The sequence below is a fragment of the Botryllus schlosseri genome, chromosome 8 (genome assembly GCF_051294905.1).
Source record: "Botryllus schlosseri isolate E-star chromosome 8, Bs_hap1, whole genome shotgun sequence".
Classification (NCBI taxonomy): domain Eukaryota; kingdom Metazoa; phylum Chordata; class Ascidiacea; order Stolidobranchia; family Styelidae; genus Botryllus; species Botryllus schlosseri.
Genome location: NC_137243.1, coordinates 4424570 through 4446025, shown reverse-complemented (window position 1 = coordinate 4446025; position 21456 = coordinate 4424570). Strand labels below are relative to the sequence as shown.

The following is a 21456-nucleotide window of genomic DNA, read 5'->3' as shown; positions in this document are numbered from 1 at the left end:
TCAGCAATTGCCGCCCGCTATAAATGAGAATTCCACATCATTAAACGTTCAGCGTTGAGATTTCTCGCGGAATTCCTTTCAATTTTCATTCATCTAATAGAAATGATCAAAACGATGTGGGGAATATCCAAAATTTATCGGGAGATAAGAACAGACGGGGAAATTACGAACAAATAATGCAGGCGGTTTCCCTTCAATTTTGATTGATTCTGCACGAAAATATATAAAAATATGTGTGGGAAATCGCACAATAGCAATCTATCTCAACAATGGGAAACATCCGAGTGACAAGATCAGAATGATTCCAGGATAGACTCAATAATATACAGAACCATGAATATAACAGTATACATTCTTGCACTAATCTGATTCTACTAAATATTCAAAAAGCGTCACTTTACTGACCCCTAGTTGTAGACAGTGACTCGACGGGCCGCTCCCGCTACATACTTGAGCAGTTGCAGATCATGCTATTCAGTCTAACAGAAAAGACTGAGACACCTGTCCTTTACCCTACACTATTTTTCCAATCACCATAATTTTCGAGTCCAGCAGCGGGGGTTTTATTAGCGTCTGGTTGCTTTTAAAGCAAAAATGAATTTCAAACTGTTCGTCCATAAAAAAGTTTTAAAAAATGGCATGTAACGACACGAAAAAGGGACAGAGAGTAGAGAGAGAGACAAACAGAAGAAATTTCATTCAGACATGCTGCGCCGGGTTGAAGTGCAAGGACATGAGGTTGGGAAGATGGGGCCGCTCTTCTAACTTGTCGTATTCCAGATGAAATTCCTGGAAAGAGAAACCGTTTTAATGCAAGGATCGAAGCAAAATACATGTATACCAGTTAAGCTTGTACAAACTAATTATCTAGCAATTCGACGATCAACTAAGTACTTGTTTTTCGAGTAGTTCCAGGTCCAGTTTCGTATTTTTACAATTTGGATATAAGCACAATGTAGTTGCGGAACAAGAAAACGTGTCGCTGTTGACATAAATCGTATTACCTACACTATACATTAGGAGGGAGTGAAAAATCAAAAATTTTTAATTTCAAAACGGACACTTGATATGTGGTGCCGAATATCAAAAAAATATTTTCTATAATTTTTGGCTTGTGCACCCTCTAGTGGTCGTGTAATTTCACCGATCAAGCCTTGATTGAGGTTTCATGTGGACAGAGTCATCCATCAAGCAATCTGAACTCCCGCTCAATTTTCCATGGAGGTTTATTTTCCGTCATGGTTCGAAATAAAAATGCATATTTCGATAGTTGATGGCGCTAAAAGTTTGTACAACAAAGCTTCCTGATACACGAATTCGTAACCTTGCACTATCTGTGCTACAACGAAATGGATATTTTGCACATCCGGAAAGGTTTTGCTGGGAAGGCTCGTTGATGATGATGAAGGCCTCAAAAGACTCTTGCAGTTACTGTGCGCATTGCACAGAGCAAACACTGAATACCAGATTCCAATTGGCGACTTTGAAGGAGGATATTGTAGAGGCCTCTGTTCACGGTACAGGCAAGTACTCCAGCAACATAACCCAAACCGGGCGTATACACATCGGACGAGCGGCAGACAGTCCGCTTGCCAAGACAGTCCAGCACGAAAGAAGGACGAGTACGGTACAGCATCGTTACCACCATCATATTGGTCACCTGCGGCAGTAGCAAGCGGGGCTGCTGCATCACCTCTCACCAATTTTGAAAAGTGCCTTAACAAGCACTCTCACACAATCCAATGCATTGGAGAAACACGATCAAAAAGCAAGTAACATCACAATCGGCAAGACATCGAACAAGTTCACTTATACCCACATGACTGCGACACAGAACACTAATACAGAATCAGAATCCCAGTACCATATCACGATGTCTCGTTCAGCAATTGCAACAACCGTCCTTACAGGGAAACCATCCCAAAAGTCAGGAGCCCAACACTATGATTCTGATCGACCCAGATTTTATTGTCTTCCTTCAACGTAAGTCACAAATACAAAAGTTCCGCCGACAACACAGTCCATGCACTCTTTCAAAGATGTGAATCTCTTCATGTCATGGCCGAAATCCAATCCATCTTAAATAACACACTGTCCATACCGTGGTCCTGGCATGCTCGCCACTGTAGAGGCCTTTGTTCACGGTACAGGCAAGTGTTTATTCCAGTAACATAACCCAAACCAGACGTACACACATCAACAGTCAATACATTGGACAATCCAGCACGAAACAAGGAAGAGTACGGTACAGCATGCGTTACTACGAAAATATTGGTCACCTGCGGCACTAACAATCAGGGCTGCTACAATATGTTAATGAACCGAAACCTAAAAACAACATTGACATCGGCATCAGATTGTTCAGAATCCCAATGATATACATCAAGGCCAAATCAATCCACCAAATTGTCAACTTGAATCTTAGAGATATGGAGCAGCCAACAGTAATCAAAAACTTGGCAGATCTCGAGCTGGAAAATCTAAGGTCATCACCATTAAAGCTCAATCATCCTAGCCACAACCAGGCAGTGGAAAGACACGTGAAAGTGGTGACTGAAGCATCTGCCCATGTGTCGGTATTTAAACATAGAGACAAAAACTGAAGTCTCGAAGTAAGATTTTAAAGTTTGTGCGAACTAATATTCTGACATCTTCGAAGAAGTTCTTTTTTCATTATAGAATTGATGTTTTTGTGATTACAATATGGATTTGCAATTTATGTGCATTCGATATAAAGTTGTCACTCATAAGATCACTGCACGCTTTTGACCTAGCACCCCCTGATTCAGTGCCCAATTTTACCTAAAGCGGTCGAAAAATCAATAATTTACTTGTCATTTTTTTTCTGTTTATTTGCAAGACAAAGTTCTATGGAAGTAAGATAGAAACATGTTGCTTCTGCTTCTTTCAAGCCCAAAATCAGCTTACGGGTGTAAGCGGTAGCAATATGTTTCGAAATCAGCTATTTTTGGTTCGTTCCGTGAAATTGCACGACCGCTAGAGACTGCACGAGCAAAAAATCATTATGGAAATTATTTTTTGCTATTTGGCACCACATATCAACTGTTCGTTTTGAAATCAAAAATTTTCCATTTTTCACTCCACTCTGCTATACATGTTCCATTGTACGATGTTCTTGCAGCTATTGCTATCTCATTACTACTAACGGTGGCGTAGCCAGGGGATGTGGGATTTGGGGGTTCAAACCCCACCTATTTCAAATTAGAGACTAGCTTGGTTTGAAATGCCGATAGATTAAATATCAACGATCTGGTTTGGAATTAATCAATTTAGGTAGTTGTTTAGGTAGTTTGTACAAACCGGAGACCAGGGGTTCACAACCGTTTTCGCCTTGCAGTACACCAGAAAAATTATAAAACGCTCTCGGCACAGTTATATGAAAAAATCGTGGCATTGAAAAATTTATATTCGCGTTCGCGTGTTAATGCGATTATGTTCTTGTTTATAGCACTTGAACAAGGTCGTATTGTGACAAACGCACTCGCACGATGCTGTCAACTGAGCAGTCTCACTCGTTTACAGCTTTCCATTTCACTCAAAACCTAAAAGCTGTTCACATTGCCAAAACTCATCCTCATTTGGAGGAAAATCGTGTCGAGAAATGGGTTGTTTCATAAATCAATGAAGTTTCCTTCTTCTGCGGAAAGATTGCTTGGTTCATCACTTCCAAATGCATTAACCACTAAATTTGTTACCAGCAAAGTCCGGTAACGAATGTTGCAGTGCCGACTGAAGTCCAGACGATGTGATCATGATTAGTGGAATTTTCTCTTGTTGACGAGTGTATTCACTATTTCAAATAATCATACAGTCCTTTTCCAAAATTCCTAAAAAGATCTGTGGCACACCCAAGAATCTGGCAGAATGTTTTTAGTGGATTCATAATTTCAAATATTTATACAGTTCTTTTCCAAAATTCTAACAAGAATCAGGGCGCACGAGAGAATCGGTGGCGACAGACAGTTTGGTGTACGATAGAGTACCTAATGACGCTTTTAATGTTAAAGGACTCATGATAGTTCCGACCACCATCACGATGGAATCAAAGCAGCGAAGTCCATTTTTAAAATTTTTCTAATTCATAGAAAATCATGTTTTCGTGAAATTTTCAGATATATTTTTGTTTGTCACGTTGTTTCAAAAACAAACAAACAAGCGTGTAAAATGAACATAAGTTACTTCGATTTCACAGCGACGATTTTTTCGGTAAATGGAATTCCACAATAGATTGCAAGTTCATTAGCAAACGTAACTCACTATTACCTTCGCTACCTTTCTCCAGTTCTGACAGTCAAAATAATAGTATGTTCCCTGTTCATACGTGCTGCTCTTGACCCGCGGGTCCACGCCCGGCGCTCTCGTTATCCAAATTCTCTCGTCCTTATGGTATCTCCAATCGCGGTTATAACTGAAATAACAAAAATGTACTTTCAAACAACACAGTTTTGACTTGCCGCCACTCGGCAAATAACAGTTAGAATCGAGAATCTCGGTTTGAATCACGAGCTTCGGATACTGAATTTCTACTCTGTGAAATCGAATTTTAGTATGCTGGCCAGATAGTTTAGATCACACCATTGAGTTTCCGCTGAACGAACTTTCCTTAAAATCATAGGTGGTCTGTGGCAAAAAGTATTTCTACTTTATCAAGAAAAAAGTACTCAATAAAGAGTCAGAGTACTGAATTTGTCGTTGACTAAACTTGACTCGACTTGAGTCAATTTGTGTATAGATTCTACTTGTACTCAAGTCATTGCGCATGACTCGAGACTGGTCCGTGCACATATGAGCATGCGGCAATTTGGCATACTGCAGATAAGCATGTGGGTTAAATTGCAGGTTGGGGTTGGATTTAGGGTCGGCGGCCGTCGATATGAAATTTGAATTTACGAATTGACTCCCGATTTCTTGAGAGATTTTAATTAATCTTCAAATTATCTTCGCGCTGCGTGCAAGTGAATGTGACTTCATTTTACGATTTTAATGCAGTGGGGCCCTTTGCAATCAGAGCCCCACATTACAGATTTGAACGGCAGAGGAAAATGATGCGCCCCATATAGAAATACCAACTCGGAATCGTGTACTCCTTGCTACACCGACAATCATGATGGGAGGTCGACAAAAAATAACTGCATGCAATAAAGTGACTAATAACAATTGGCCCACCCCAAGATGCATCATCATTTATAACTTGCCCTAAATTTTCGAAAACATCGCCTCCATCAACTCTACCGGTGAATCTGATCAGATGGGCTGAGAAAGGATAAATGTTCGATAGTAATATGTAAAACTACTGATATTAATGACGAAATTCATTAGCAAATCTAAAAAAAATTTGCGACTATGAACAGTTCCATTACAAGACTAGTCACCACTCGCGATTTAGGTGCGTATAGCAAGCCTAGAAGCCTAGATTAGTCCGGGTTTCACCAGATTAGGACATGGACACTCTAACATGGCATTTGGCGTCAAGCTAGTAACTAGTAATTACGATTATGGCCTGGATGCGGCCGTAGGCTGCATGCGTAGTCGAAATGCGGCCTTGAATGGCAAGAAGGTTTGCCACCCCTGATATGAGGATTAATTTAATGGTTGTAGTTGGTGTTAGGGTTAGTTTGGAGGTTATAAAGTGACATGCTGAAGTGTCCCATGCGCAATTGTCATTTTTCGATGCGCCGCGCGCTCATATGTCAGGCAACCCTCGAGACTATCCATATCACTTGATTCAAGTCTTGTGTATCAGAGCCGGTAATTGAAAAATCAGCCCAGAAAATGTCTTTCATCTGTTTGAATAAACATCTCAAGAGTGAGAAAGAAGACCATACTATCAATCCAAGGCATCCGACAACACCCAAGAGTTTCAAAAACGCGAGTTGAACCTGACAGTGAACCCCGTAGCTGGCCTCGGGTCTCAGTAATATTAACTCAGCAGTGAATTGAAAATGTCTTGAGCGGACTCGAGTAAAACTACCAAGTAAAATCGACTTGCGACTCGGAAACTTGTGACTCGGTTACAACCCTGGAATGCCAACGCGCGATTTCCACTTGACGCATACTCACAGTTCGGCTGCCGCCGCTAGTTGCAGCACGTCCCCCGGATTGGTGTAGTAGACGTAAAACAGTAAATCTTCCCCATAACGATTCAACTTGATCGGCGCCAGCTTCTCGCGGACGTGCGTGTTCGTCAAATACTCGCTTGGAACAAAATAATCGACGTCCTGCGGCCGGCACGGTTGCTTCGAGAACGGAGATTGGAATTTGTGGTAGAGATTGCTAGAAGGAAGAGAAAATCGATAAGATGAAAGCGAGATAAGCTCAATTAGCAGTCCTATCAATAGCTGGATACTCAATATGGAAGTTTGAATACAACGAGAAGCATACTGCTAATCAGTGATTTTCAATTCATTTAGGAAGCGTGAATTCACGCCTATATCGATCCCAAATCACGAAAAACTGAAAGACAATAGCTTCATTAGCATGGAAAGTATCTATTACTTGTGATTCAACATTTGGTGCACAAATGTTTAACTAACATCCACATTCCTTCCCGATATAGGACACCCTTCTTGGGATGAATACTCAATTCTTCAGCTTATCATATTTGTAGGCGTTGGTAAATCAGACTCCCATAATAGTTGAACTAATTTCCCAGAGCCAATTTCCCTCAACACCACCGGAACTGGAACGACTTAGCCGTCATAACACAATCATCATGTCACCATCACCAGAGGAGGTTATTGATAAGAAAGCTCTTTAACGGTATATTAGTTGATAGCGATTGCAGCGGTACACGGCGAATACCGCTATACATATTGAATATCAGGTTAGTACAAGTACGTTTCAACACAGGGTTATTTCCCCCAGTGAATTTGGCTCTTAGCAGCCCTTAATTCTCATCCTATCTTACCCCAGCACGTGACTCCTAACATGACAACATTAATGCAAGTGTCGTGTCAAATATATAGATCGCTTACTCAGGAGAATTGAGGTTTAGTCCGAGCGTCGTCAAATCGTTTCCGAGCGCGAGGTGCACGAGCGTGGGGTCGCTTTCCGCGGCTTTAATAAAAGCCAACAAGCCCACGACACCGTACTGGTCCGTCAACATACTCCTCGGAATGTTTTTAATAGAGTTGTCTTGCAACACCTTGCAAAAAATACACAAGATTAGCCAGAACAGTAACGGAACAGGAGATACAGAATTCAGCATACGCTTGAATAGTAAATTCATATTGAAATGAACCCGAATATTTTTGGCTGACACTCGCCAGGGTTAATCGTCAGAAACTAGTAGAGAATTGGAAAGAACATTGTATATCGACAATAGTATCACCAAGTATGACGTCACCGGAACGAAAATTGGAGTGATCAAGGTCAATGTATGGCTTAAGCTAATACAAATGTACTGACCAAGTTCTTCAATTGCCATTCATAATATACACTAAGATAACAGTTAGTAAAATAAAATGAAACTACAATATTGCGTGTACGAAAGGGGGAAGGGCAGGCTTTGCAAACAATTGCACTATGCTGTCAGAGATGAGAAAGGCCATTACTTGAATTCCTTTCTGATGCGATGATTGCTGGCTTTGCGAGATACCTGAAAATACGCGTGCATTAGATCAAGTTGGAGACGCAGCCAAATTCAAATTCACTCACCGTCTAGAGACCCCAGCGAATTGAGATTGCCAAGACCGCCCTGTAAAACGAGAGACAAGAGTCAAAAATCCCGAGAAAACGAGTTTCGATCCACAGCGTGAAGTGACAAGAAAGGGTGAAAGCTTGCCCTGCTCCAAGGCATAGTCCGTCAAATTTGTCAGTCTTGCTACTAGAGTAGAACTAGAAAAACGGTGTAACTTATTGCATGATTACAAGTACACGTAGCAATTCCAAAACTTTTTCAAAGATGAAATGAAAAACAATCTAGTATTTTTGAATAGTATATTTGGTCAGAATGTCGCGTGTGTTTGGTAGTCACTCAGAAACAGGATATTTTCGGACTAACGCGTAACGAAAAATGACAGTACAAATAGGTACAATTTTGTTAAATACATATCACTATTGTTGTTTTTCGCCCGCGTGATAAATTGGATTCGTCAAAGTGACAAACCAATTGCTCACACACAAACCGCTTTCTACAAAAGCAATATCTACAAAGCAATTAGTTTCGCGAAGTTATTGATGTTCAAGACTTAGGTTTCCAACTCACAGTACAGAATGGGTAAATAACGAAAGAATTTTCCACAGTAGATACAGATTTTCCTAATTCAAAATTTTGCACTCCAATAACTACGCTTCTACCGGTTGGAATTTATCTGAAATTGGTGTGCAGCGTTTTTTAAGGTAACCTAACAATTTCATCAAGTAACCAGTAAAATTTGAAACCGCCATCCGGCACTTCGTTACAGAAAAAGAATTGCGAGTGAATCAGGATATCAAAGCTCATTAATATTTTGACCTGCAAACTCAAACACTTGATTTTGGACCGTTTTGAAATACCGGTACACTGGAATTTGAAGGATGGCTATTTGTTTCCAAATCATGAAAACGAGATAGGAGATACACAGTTTTGCAGTGAACGCCAACATAAATAGAAGCACTTGAAACACAGAGTGACCTCTCAGAACCACTTCAAAGTGAATTTCGCCATAACATTAACAAGTGACCTCGTAGAGTTGGATACAGCAAACATGACATCAGAGCATTTACTACTTATTACCAAATCCCACTCACCAATCTACTGGATTCGTCTCCCCGGCCGTCTTGCTCCGGAACTGCAAGAAACCACGACCACCGATATTAATAGAATTCCCAGTTCTTGGTCTTACAGAACTTCAATACACACACGTATAGTATTCATATTGAAATATACCCGGCTGACAATCACCCCTGACGAGTGTCAGCCGAAAACAGCTCCGGATTTATTTCGATACAAATATAACATTCAATTCCACGCTCCAAAACATGGCATTTATTGGAAAAATCAATCATTAACCGTGGGGAAATTATAAATTACCGCACTCAATGGTCGAGACTTAACGTACAGTAAAATGACGATCGATATGTTGAATATAATTTATGAAATGAAATGAAACTTGTGGTAGCAGGTAAGAAATATACCAAAACATTGATAGTGATCATCCGACTTAATACAGCTGCATTACATATCTGTCGCGGGGCTGGGCGCGTGATTCAAGCCAAAACATGCAGTAGAAATTACATTTTGATAAAGCCATGGTAGAGTCACAAAATAATCACAAGTCTAATGAATTGAATAGCATATTCATATTGAAATGAGCCCGAATATTTTCGACAGACACTCGTCAGCAACTACGGTAGTAGAGAATTGGAAAGAACATTGTATATCAACAATCGTATCACAACATATGACGTCACCAGCATGAAATTTCGAATAAGATAGCGTTTAATGTACTATTTTTAGATGGTACACAAACTTCTTTTGTTGACACAGCGTTGGCTGGTATATTTTGATAAATAGCCTAGTACATTGAACGCTCTCTTATTCCAAATTTCATGCTGGTGACATCATGTTTCGTGATACGATTGTTGATAGACGATGTTCTTTCCAATCCTCTACTAGTTGCCGACGATTACCCTGACGAATGTCAGCCGAAAATATTCAGGTTCATTTCAATATTAATATAGTATCGAATTGTATATTGAAGTTCTGCACCTCCAAGAAGCCCTTCAAGCCTAATGAAGTAGGTATAGTCGATAAAATACCAAATAATCTTTAATGTGGTATAGAACTGGCGTTATATTCTTTGTGATTGCATAAAAGGTACATATTTCAACATTCATAGTCTCACGACGTCTTACCAAATGCTACTCGAACACGCGATTCGCACTCAAACCACTCCGGTACTTATTCCACTCAGTCCCACATCTGTACGCTACTCGCAGTCCTTACCGGCTGAGACATTTACAAGAAGGAACAAATCAAACTTACAAACTGCTTTCATAACGTTCATCGCGCCGGTAGCGCCAGTGCCGGGTAACGCTGGAAAGTCCTCGTTTTGGATTTGAAACTCGGAATTGCCGGATTGCTTGTTGAGCAGCCCTAAAAAATTTCGATCTACACAAAGACGGTCAGACATTCGGACGTAATCCGATCCACATACCGTACGGCTGCTTCGAATTGAACGCGTCCGTCGACTGGGAACCGAACGGTGCCCGCTGCGCCAGAGCCGGAAATTCAGTTTGGTCGAGGTTGAACGGATCTAGATAGAATATTATGACGCTACTACATGATGATTATAATGCTGCTTCACAAACATGTAATCACACACAACACTCGCAAATCAAGATAGCAGGGTGGCAATGACTCAATTCATGACCCGACTCGAGTCAATTGGTGTATTGACTCGACTTGTACGCGAGTCATTGTGCACCAATCGGACCAAGACATACGACTCGAGACTAGGACGGCCAAGACAGACATTTCATTGTAACTTCGAAGAATAGTAAAGTCACAACATGATTGGTGTTTCGTCTATCAGTCCTGATACTTGGAAAAGAGGGCCAGAGACTGTTAAGACCGGTGTTGGGATCAAGTCACTACCTTCGAGTCACGAGTCATCGCGCATTTTGACTCGAGTCAAGTCAAGTCAAGTCACAAGTCAAGCCACAATTAAAGTTATATTGAATTTTACGACTATGAGTGATGATTCAAAGTCATTAAATTTTGCTAGTTGTGTGAAAGACAAATTAATTTACCATTCATCTTGAATCGAACAACGAATATGAAGTTAAATATACGGTACATGCAAAAAGGCATTGTATCGCTCACACGCACCTTGAACTGCTAATAAAATACCTGAGTAACTATGTGCAGCTGCATGCTACAGTCTGATATTATCAGTCAAACTAGAGGACCGAATAGGAAGTCTCGAGAAGTCGATACAAATTGATATGATACATTACCCATCTACCCACCCTTGGGAATATAAATGCATAAACCATATTCGTTCCGATTCAAATTATACAAGAGGGTTGTTGAAGGGGAGCACCACGCAATGTAAGCACTGAGCCATCTAAGAAACAGAGATACCTTGCCATTATTACCATAGATTAATTTACTACCACTACGACAACGTAAGCTGTGATCATTTCATTTGCCTGTCAATTTGTTTGTGATGTAACAATGGAGGTCCAGTGAGGCGTAGACATACCATCAGTGAATGGCTGGCTGGCTGCTTGCACTAGTCAGTAGTGACACTGGCATATCGCTAACCATTCTAACATACATAAGATACGGTGATTTAATCGACACTGTATACTTGATGACTTGAAATTGACTCGTAAATTTTGCTCCTAGTCAACCCACATTTTCGAAGCACCGAGTCAAGTCAAGTCATTTTTGCAAAGTGACTCGAGTCATCCCAACACTGGTAAGGACCGAGGAAAACTACGATATTATGAATGTGAGCCATTCTATATCACTCGAAAAATGCGGTTTGAACCTGATGACTCGGACTCCACCCTCTACTCACTGACTTGGACTTGACTCAGTGGTGAATTGAAAAGGACTCGGCTTGACTCGAGTCAAAACTATAAAAGTGACATTGACTTGCGACTCGAAACCTTGTGACTTGGTTACAACCCTGATTTCAAGATACGCTGACGGATACAGAACTTGACCAGAATAATATATTGATGTTGAAATAAACCTGAATATTCTCTGGCAACAACAGGGGCTACGACTAATTGCTGGCGATTACCCCTGACAAGTGTTAGCCAAAAATATTTGGGTCTGTTTCGATATGATTATATTATGTAATTGTATAATTACAAGTAGCAGCAGCGATTTCCTGGTCAAAACTATTTCAAGCGGAAGTTGAAAGTGAGGGTCTGGAAAGTATTTTAGGCAGTCAAGTATTTTCAAAAAGATAGATTTAGTCAAGAGGTCACATATTTCCAGCTGAAAATCGAGTGCGATGTCGTTTGGAATTACATGGTGCTTTTTGCAATCAACACAAACCGACTGATAAAACTACAGCTACACGCGATTTTTGAAAAATATCTACCTACCATGTTACGGGGGCTATTCTGCCCACTTGATACAATATTCTCTCATAGAAGTGACACCAAAGTATGTCCAAACTACTTACTACTTGTTTGGGCTGAAAACTGTAGAGTAGAAGTAGTCTGAGAGCAGAGCAACTTGAGTACTTTGTTGAACTGAGATAGAGATACCACACCATAAGCCAGATCAACTGATGCTTTACTGAGAAAATGCACGCTAAACTTGAATCATAATGGACATACATCAATTCAAAGTTTGTGACCTGTTATGCGTAGTGTGTCGTAAACCAGCAAAACCTAGTAAGCCCTCACAACACCACATAGCAACATAATCTAATTATGTGGGCAGAATATGATACATAATGCGCCCCATAATAAGAACAGGTAACTGTGTTGTTTATCTGAAGCAGAATCTTGGCACGAGTCTTCTGCAGCAGTTGAAAAAAACTCATTAACACAGCATAACACACTGCTGTTAACCTTTTTCAGAATGGTATACACTTTCAACGTTTACACAAAAGTCACACCACAGTCCTGGGGTATCATTCAAGAAGGTCATCACTAGGGCAAGTTTTTGAATTTTTCAAGTTTTTGAGTCCTAAATACTCAGGAGTTAAAGGGGCGCTGCACTCTAAAACTGATGTGGTCTCAAATTGAAGGGCAAAACGAAATAAAAATTTTGGCCGCAGCCGTTTTCTAAAGAACGCCACCGTAATGGAGCTGCAATTTGTTGAAATTTCGATAGCAACTTCACGCTCCAGCAGTCATGCAGATATCGAACTTTATATCGTTGTCAGCCGATGTTATGAAGATAATATGTCGTACACGCCAAGGTGGTTTAGATATCGCGTTCAACGGAAGATGTTCAGTCAGGAGATTTATGTCAAAATCGGGTCTAGTGTATTCTATTTCTTTAGGACATAGGGCGTGTACGACATAAATACGATATATACGACATAAAATTAACGACATCGTCTCTAAACGACAGTAGCCAAAGCCTGCGACGCGATGGTTAAGGCCAGGGACACGACATCTTGCGCACAAGGCCTATCAGCTACTACAGATGCGATCGCTCAGCACAACGGTTATGTCGTGCGCGCCAGGCCTGTTGGACATGCGACTGATTACGCAAGCGAATATATCTTGCGCACATGGCCTGTTGTATATGCGATTGTTCAGGCCAGTCGTGGACACGATGAATTGGCCGATATTGGCGCGCGCGCAGCAATCAACGACCTCATTTCGGTCACGTACAAACGGCAAACTAACTCAGCAGAAGAACGCCTGCTGCGCAGACAACTCCAGTTAATTGGCAACACGCTTCGCGCTAATTGGCAGCGCGTTACACACTGATAATACGATATCGTAAATTGCAACAAGCAGCCACAAAACCGGGGCTCACTTGAAATTCCGTTCGAAAGACCGCTCGCCTGCGGGCCCCCTTTCAGAGCGGGAAACTCGGCGATATCCAGCATACCGGACGCTGCGTTCCGCGCCTGGGCTTGCTGCCGTAGCTGCGTCATGTTCTCGCTGCCAATCGCGTTCATAGCCAGTGACTAAATGCCAGAGAAAGACAATTGTATCACAATCACCGTGATTAAACTAACCTATTTTCAGAGCACATAAATAGATATCTAGATACAGTACGCTTTTATTCGTCACACCAATAGAAAATAAACAAAATTGCAGAGTCGACTACAAAATATTTAAATATCGTCAGAGCGAGGTGCTTCAACTTTTCTAATGCCCTTTATAAAAAAACTATAATCTTTCACTTCCAGATTGGGACTATTGATATATTTCACATAGTTTACAGGTGTCATCTGCCACCTTACCAACTTCTTTCATGTCATGTAAAGCTGTTCAGTGTTCAAATGCACTGAAGTTTGCGAAATTCGCCCTAAGCTAGATGCTACATCCTTTGAATAGCAGCCGAATATATCTGGGCTATCGGTGAAGGGGCTAAATATACGTTTTATTGGCTCAAAAATATGATATCAATCGAGCTCTGCTCTTGAATGCAACACTCCCATTTTATAAAGTCGTCAAGTGACAATAGGATAGGTCCACAGGCATTTGCTACATTTATAAAAATTTGCGAAGCTTTACAATAGTATGCACACACAGTCGTTCAAGACACATTTAGACCACAATATCTACCTCAAAATTCGATATCAATGCACATCTCTTCCGAGCCAGTGCCCGTAGAAATACTACAGATATATCAAGTGACATTCAAACAGCAAAATCGACCTTAAAATTCAATATCATTTCAACGCATATCTGTTCCGAGCCAAGCACATACAAGTAATAATGATGCCAAGTCCAACCAGCAAAGCCCGAGTGGTACAGTAAACGGTCTGTGTTCTTCTGTCGCGATAAGGCAATCTCCGTGTTATGTTTTAAATCGATATCGAAGATATGACCTCGGCCGATAAGGTATAACTGTGTTTGCGTCAACAATAACCAAAAAGCATACACAAAAAGTCAGCTCACTTGAGTAGAAGGAAACGATTGATTCCTGTAGAGAAAAAAAGAGGTCACAAAAATGGTAAATAACAGTAAATAACTATGGCAATAAAATCTGCAATATTATAACAGCCGGTCAAATCGCGTGTCATTATATGCAAATAGCCCTTGTACAGATACAATCTATACCGAGTCAAATTAGCTCTCCACAAGTGGCATGACTGTAGGACATCAATGGCCGTTAGTCATCCCAAATCAGATACAGTGGTTGATGAAGCCATTGTATTCAACTAGTCATTGAAAATATGGCTACATAATTCCATTAGAACCGGACGTGAACAACATTTTGCTAACCAAAGGTTGGAAAGCTTGACGCATGGAATAAAAATGATACAGAGCCACATCAAATTGGTATATTGCAATTGCAAACCTGGTTGTAACCCCGGAATCATGAATCAGTCGCTAGGAGGTATGTACAATTGCACATTGTAGCCTACATACACTACAAGTCAACAGAAGTCAACCGGCAAATGTTATCAAATATTCCATCATTCCAGCCATGATTAAACTGCAGTTGAGAGATGATTACCTGACATTCTATTTACAAATACTAACACATCCGCCAACACTACAGTAGAATACGAAGTCGGTCATGATTTACGAGGATCCACTAAATGAGGGCGTAAAATCCCCCAGTGGTAGTTAAATGAGTTACACCGAAATTAAAAGCAAGTAATTAATAGCTTATTGCAGAGTTCACATCGTATAAAACACGTTACCCCACATTTGAGCATGCTTCATGATGAAAAATGGCAGCTGAGCATCCTAACCCTGAAATTTACCCCTATATATATATATACACTAACCCTAAATCAAAGCCTAATCCAATCCTAGCCTGAAATTTAACCCACATGCTAAAGTGTCGCATGGTCTACTATCCTAACTCCTACCATACCCTACAATACCCCACCCAAGCCCTAAATCCACTATAAACACCATAAATTTTGACTTGTTCACAGGAATCACTGATTGGTGATGGCCATTGGTCATGTTTTTGTACATAAGTGCATTAAACCCCGCATGTCCTCGAACCATGAAACACAGATCAATCCGCCCACAATCTACATCTCACCGTGTAATTGCGAGTCCTGGAGCAGCCCTCGTCCCCATCCCTCCTTGTTTAAGGGAGAGGATGTCCGGAGAGGCGCCCCGCGTCGGACTCATACCTTGCCGCGATATTAATGAATTAGTTAATTGAGACGATACGCCCGGCGGACCGATTGACATTGAGCTCCTCGATAACGGCGGTAAACCCCTGAATGATAAAAAAATTCGGTATTTTACACAGGAGTAGCGAGCACAGTTCGACAACTAGAAAATTGTTCATTGTTTTTAAATTAGATTCAAACTAGAATTATAGCAATAGAGTTTTTTTCCAAAGTAGATTAGAATTAGAGCTATACAGTTTTTCCAAACTAGATTAGAATTAGAAGTATAGCTACAAAGTCTTTTTCCAAACTAGATTAGAATTATAGCTACACAGTATTTTTCCAAACTAGATTAGAATTATAGTTAAACACTTTTTTTAAAACTAGGTTAGAATTAGAGCTACACACTTTTTTCTGAACTAGATTAGAATTAGAATGATATATACAGTATTTTCCAAACCAGATTAGAATTATAGCTACAAACTTTTTTAAACTAAATGAGAATCAGAATTACAGCTACACACTTTTTTAAACTAGATTAGAATTAGATTTATAGCTACAATTTCTTTTTCAAATCAGACTAGAATTAGAATCATAGCTACACAGCTTTTTTCCAATTTAGGTTGGAACTAAAATTACTAAATTCGTAAAAACTAGGGAGTTGTGTCAAATTCCAAATTAGAACGAAACAACAAAAATAAAGTGCAGTTCATATCAAATCAGACTTCATCTCGTATGCACGACGATGACAAATGCCTGTACACCGAGCTTGGTTTGTTCCTCACGATACAGTTCTCCAGTAGCATTTTCAAGACCACCAGAAATTAGATTGGAATTACAATTAGAGCATAGAAACATCTCACAAACTGAATTGGAATTAGATCATCGGCATTTCGCTCCAATTAGTCTCATTATACAACAGAATTATCTAGTCCATGTCTGGTAGCGAAACGCAGATAAAAATCCGCCCGCGATCAATACGGCTCGAACGCATCCTTTCGTAATCAATAAGGCCGAGCCTCACCTGTTCTGTTGTTGGTTGAAGCTTTCGCCTCCTAGGCTCGACGGAGTTAAATTACCGGCAGGAATTGATAAACTCCTCGAGAACTGCCCGAACCCCCCCGGGTTATTACCTTCTAAAAACAAGATCATATTAATTAGTAAAGAAACAACTTGGAAAAACACCACCTGTGCTACAAATTTTAAACATTAAATATCCTACAAGTTGAATTTACAACCAAATTGCATCACTACTTTAAATTACATTACCATTATATTAATTTTGAAACTGTCATGGCACAGAAAAACAAATATAGTGACCTCACAAGCAATGCGGAATAGTATGACATCAACTCTAAAGCGGGTAAGCCCTATTGGCATAATTGTTTCAATGGTCTGCAAAATGATAATTTTATAAAACGCAATTAAGTTTGGTATTGTTTTGTGGAAACATAAATTGCTGTTTAAAAATATAAATATAATATATTCTTGGTAATCTTTCATTAAGTAGTTCGCTTCCATTCATTAACTTATAACGCCTCACTTGGCATCCTTCTGAAACGTCTTGATATAATGTCAGAATACAGAAAATGAGTTAGAAAAATGTGTACTATAGAAGCTCACTATTGAAAAAGTAAAACAAGTCATATATATTATGCAGCCATGAATAGCTGGTTCAAAAACTGAATTTACTAAGTCCGCTTTATAAAATGTTGGCACAATGATGAATCTAAATTCGACGAAAACTACGAGAAGTGCGATTTCGTGGAAACTACAATGCCGGTCATATAATAGTTAACTGACACACATATAGCAAACATTTTTCGCATTATTATGCACTTTCATATTGGACAGCAGAGAACGCTGTGCAGTGCAGCAGTGGTTCTCAACTTTTTGAACAAAATTTGACAAAATTCAATAGTACAATTTAGCAACATTTGACACTGACCGTCATAGAATCCGAGCAATCAGTAAACTTGGGTTTCTATCAACAGAAACCAAACAGGCTTGAACAGTACAGAATTTTAAATTGAACTACACAAAGCGGGTCTGACAGCAAAATTGACAGCAGCAAATTTCTCATGAAATTCAAGTTTCAATCCCTAATTTGTAGTTGCACACGAAGCCGTAATTACAATATGGGCTGATTTTGATACTAGTCTACATCAGTCACTGGTTGAAAAGGTTGAGTCGAGTACTGTGCAATACAGTGTGTTGCTATATGTCTGTTTGATTTGCAGTTGTAAGCCTATAATGTTGTCAGCGACAGCCTCTAATCAAAGAGACACGATACGACGTCTTCACAACAAGTATGATTCTCATTGCAACAAGTCTGTGGGTTATTTTTATTCCGAGCTGATTATCATATTACCGTAACTGTGAGGGGTCGAAGTAAAGTTTCAGAGAACAAAAAGGGTAACACAAATAAACGTTTGCAAGACCTCATGCACGTCACTCACTTTGTTGCGATGCGTATAGTCCTGCTTGAAATTGAGATGACTGCTGCTGCCGTACCTAGGAAAATCATGGAAAAAACTATGAGATGAGAGCAGAGCAATTACTTGTATGTACAAATCACTTTTCTCATTCAAATTATCGAGAGTGGAGAGATTTTATATGCAGGAAGAGTTTCAATGTAACATTCAATATCGACGCAATCATTGCAGCAATTGCACCAATTTTTCTGTCACAGACCTCCAAGCCACAGCATACAAAAGATTATTAGCCTCTAGCATACTCCTGGCCTAAATACATGATAAATGTATTACGTGTTTGATCTAAAAGGTGAATTGTAATCGGACGAACATGTCTTAAAAATTAACATTCTGCTGAAAGTATTATGCCTATACTATTCCGTCTAACCACATTTTTTCAATAAAAGCCATCAAGGTGTAACAAGAAAGCATTTGCACAGCCCTGCGATCTTAGTAGGTTACCGCAATGATTCATATTACCGTGTTGCAAGTTTATGGACTACTTTATACCTTCACAAAATGATGGCACCAATCTGATGAGACACAGATTTCACCGCCATACGTCCTGGCCGTGCTAAAACAATGTCGACTATATTGACACACCCTGCTGTATTTCAATAATTTATCTGGAAAGGCAGTTAGGAGGCTGTGATCAAAATCAAAGAGGCGAGTTTATCAGGTTGCAACGTGGCTGGTACCAGTTAGCAATGAGGTGATGATAAAGAAAATCGAAAAAGTTCAGTGTCAAAAGGACACGAATGCAAATTGATTTCATTAACAACGCAGCTCAAGAAGGATGAAAACATGGTTTGATTTTCAAATGTGAGCTGTATATGAATGGGATAACAGCTATTCCTATTTAATACAAGAGCCCTACGAATTAAGTATGAACAAGCGTGAAAACCATCTTATATAAAGATCATCTACATTGAATTGGTGTCCAAGTGATATATTGACACATAATTACTGCATGCATAGGTGTAACCAGGATGAAAATTTGAGATTACGAGCTGAAAATTTTAAACAAGTTCCTTGACATCGCAGATAGAAACGTGGCAAACACATATGATCGGGACATGTCTTTCGCAGGCTAATACTAAACATTTACATCAGTAACTAGCCTACGTCTTCCCACAAGGACTATAATCTAGTGTTAAAAATGTGGAAAATGCGATGTGCAATGAGTTGTTTTTTCACCTGCGAATCTCAACACATTGATCCGACGTTAGGTTATTATATGCCAAGGTTTGAAGGTCATATAATTAATTTTTCTGAATCATCATTATATCAATACTATACAGGTACATGCACTAATTATTCAACGCTGTAATATAATTCATCCAATAGCAACAAAGTTGAAACCATTGTGTGATCACAAACTTTGGTAATAGAGGCAATAAATTACGCTGATCACCATCCATTTGGTTGCTCACCTAACAACTCTCTGAAAGCTACTAATACTGTGTGATATCTCTGAACAAGCTGAGTAACTCACTATCTACAGGTATGAGGAATATCTAGTATATCAAACACCGTATCACTTATACTCTTAGCGAGCAAATACACACCATACAGGTAAGCATTTTTTAGCAGATTCATGGGATTGTGTTTGCACATCATTTCAATCGACAGTGATTATGGGACGTATCTCAGATTTGGACCAAACAAGTGAAAATACTATAATATATATTATGAAGTTTTTTTCAATTGTGCTAGTCATACTCCTGTCACATTCATTCATTGTCAAAAAAACAATCACCGCTTCTATAGTCTGGCCTAGATCTTTGTTTGCAAGTCTGCGTGCAATAGACAGCGATGTGGATGAGGTTGAATAGGCCAAGATACCTTTCAATACATAGCTGTAAAATGATAATTCACTGAAAGTTCTTGATATAATGAAATCGTCAAATACTTCTATTCTGTTTTCATTTACAATACGGTACCATACATACCAACATTTTGGTCAGTTCAAGAACACCACAAGATTGCGATATAAAGTACGGATTGGACACCAACAAACAAACTCTGGCCTGGAGATGTATATACCAAGAGGCATGCAAACTGAATTAAAACTAATAGAAGATAACTCAAAACAACAAGCTATGAAAATGTGTGGCATGTGTGTATGTGGCATGTGTCAGTAGGCCCTACTGGAATCTCGGTACGTTTTGCCTGATATAACAGGTGAGCAGCGATGATTCTTAAAGTCAAAGCAATTCAATGAAAAATAATAAAAAAATAAAACATATAAAGTGTGAGCACAAAACACCGATTCCATACAGGCCAGTAGGCAAAGTCATGTCAAATCGTGGTCCAGTAATTTTATGGCTGCTGTACTATTTTTTTATAATAATATAATACAAGTGTTCAGAGTCAGAGAGTTTACGGTCAACAATTCCTTTACAAATTCGCTGCGAAATCGCTGTTAAAAATACAAAATATTGCGGCATATCAGTTATATATTAGTTATATAAGTTTGAAACAATGGCATGCGATACGACACAATGTCCGATATTGATTTGGAAAGGAAAGAAGTAACAATCAATCAATCATGAAACGTGAAACCAGCATGAGCATTTGAAAAAGTCAACTCACGTCCGCGGAACTGACAGAATTCAGAAATCCCATACTTTCAAGCCCACCCATATCGCTCACGCTCATATTGTCTTCGAACAACTGCAAAGCAAGACATCGCATTAATTCCCATTCACGCGAACTCAGACGCATAAAACGCACCATGTTGTTCTTCTTCGGCGTGCTGCCGAAAGTGGAACCAAACATAATGCAGTAACCACCGACCAGTAAGTATTTTCCCCGTCTTGCAATCGCTCGACTGCAAGATCAGCGAATACGATCCTCGTCTTTGGTAATATGAACAAATCCGAACTAAACTACTGTATGAGGAAACCCGCCGAATTGCAAATGATGAAGTGGTCGAGCTGCGATCACGGGTGGCACTAAATAGTAGCTGACGACACACATGTGCACATGAAACTTCCGAGGAAGCTGTGAAGATATGGAACACACAGTGTTTTCTGCCTTCGGAACGCTATATGAAACTCACAGTGGCCGAGAGAAATTTTCAGATAGGTAGTATCCGATAATAGTGGAATTTGAACCAATTTTTCTCGTTGTGGACAGGACGAATGATGACAACTGGACAAGTGGACATTGACGTCCGTAAAATGCGGTAGGACTTCAAAATCTCAATGTATCCAGCTAAATATGGGATTTCAGCGAAT

At 39.7% G+C, this 21456-nt stretch overlaps 1 protein-coding gene across 4 annotated transcripts; it reads right to left on the bottom strand.

Annotated features, from left to right (window-relative positions):
• Positions 1-539: 539 nt before the first annotated feature.
• On the bottom strand, positions 540-21149 carry LOC145444441 (CCR4-NOT transcription complex subunit 2-like). 4 transcript variants are annotated; one of them, XM_080322422.1, is made up of 16 exons: positions 20951-21149; positions 20810-20890; positions 18200-18254; positions 16765-16876; positions 15665-15847; positions 14560-14584; positions 13466-13619; positions 10161-10259; positions 9989-10114; positions 8752-8792; positions 7678-7717; positions 7575-7618; positions 6996-7165; positions 6082-6294; positions 4285-4429; positions 540-789 (listed from the first exon to the last, which is right to left on the bottom strand). In XM_080322422.1, the coding sequence occupies exons 1-16, from the start codon at positions 20993-20995 to the stop codon at positions 700-702; spliced, it is 1623 nt and encodes a 540-aa protein (XP_080178548.1). In that variant the 5' UTR covers positions 20996-21149; the 3' UTR covers positions 540-699. The 4 variants fall into 4 exon arrangements, with proteins under 4 accessions (XP_080178548.1, XP_080178550.1, XP_080178549.1 ...); XM_080322424.1 differs by having other exon boundaries at positions 9989-10099; XM_080322423.1 differs by having other exon boundaries at positions 16765-16873.
• Positions 21150-21456: the final 307 nt, after the last annotated feature.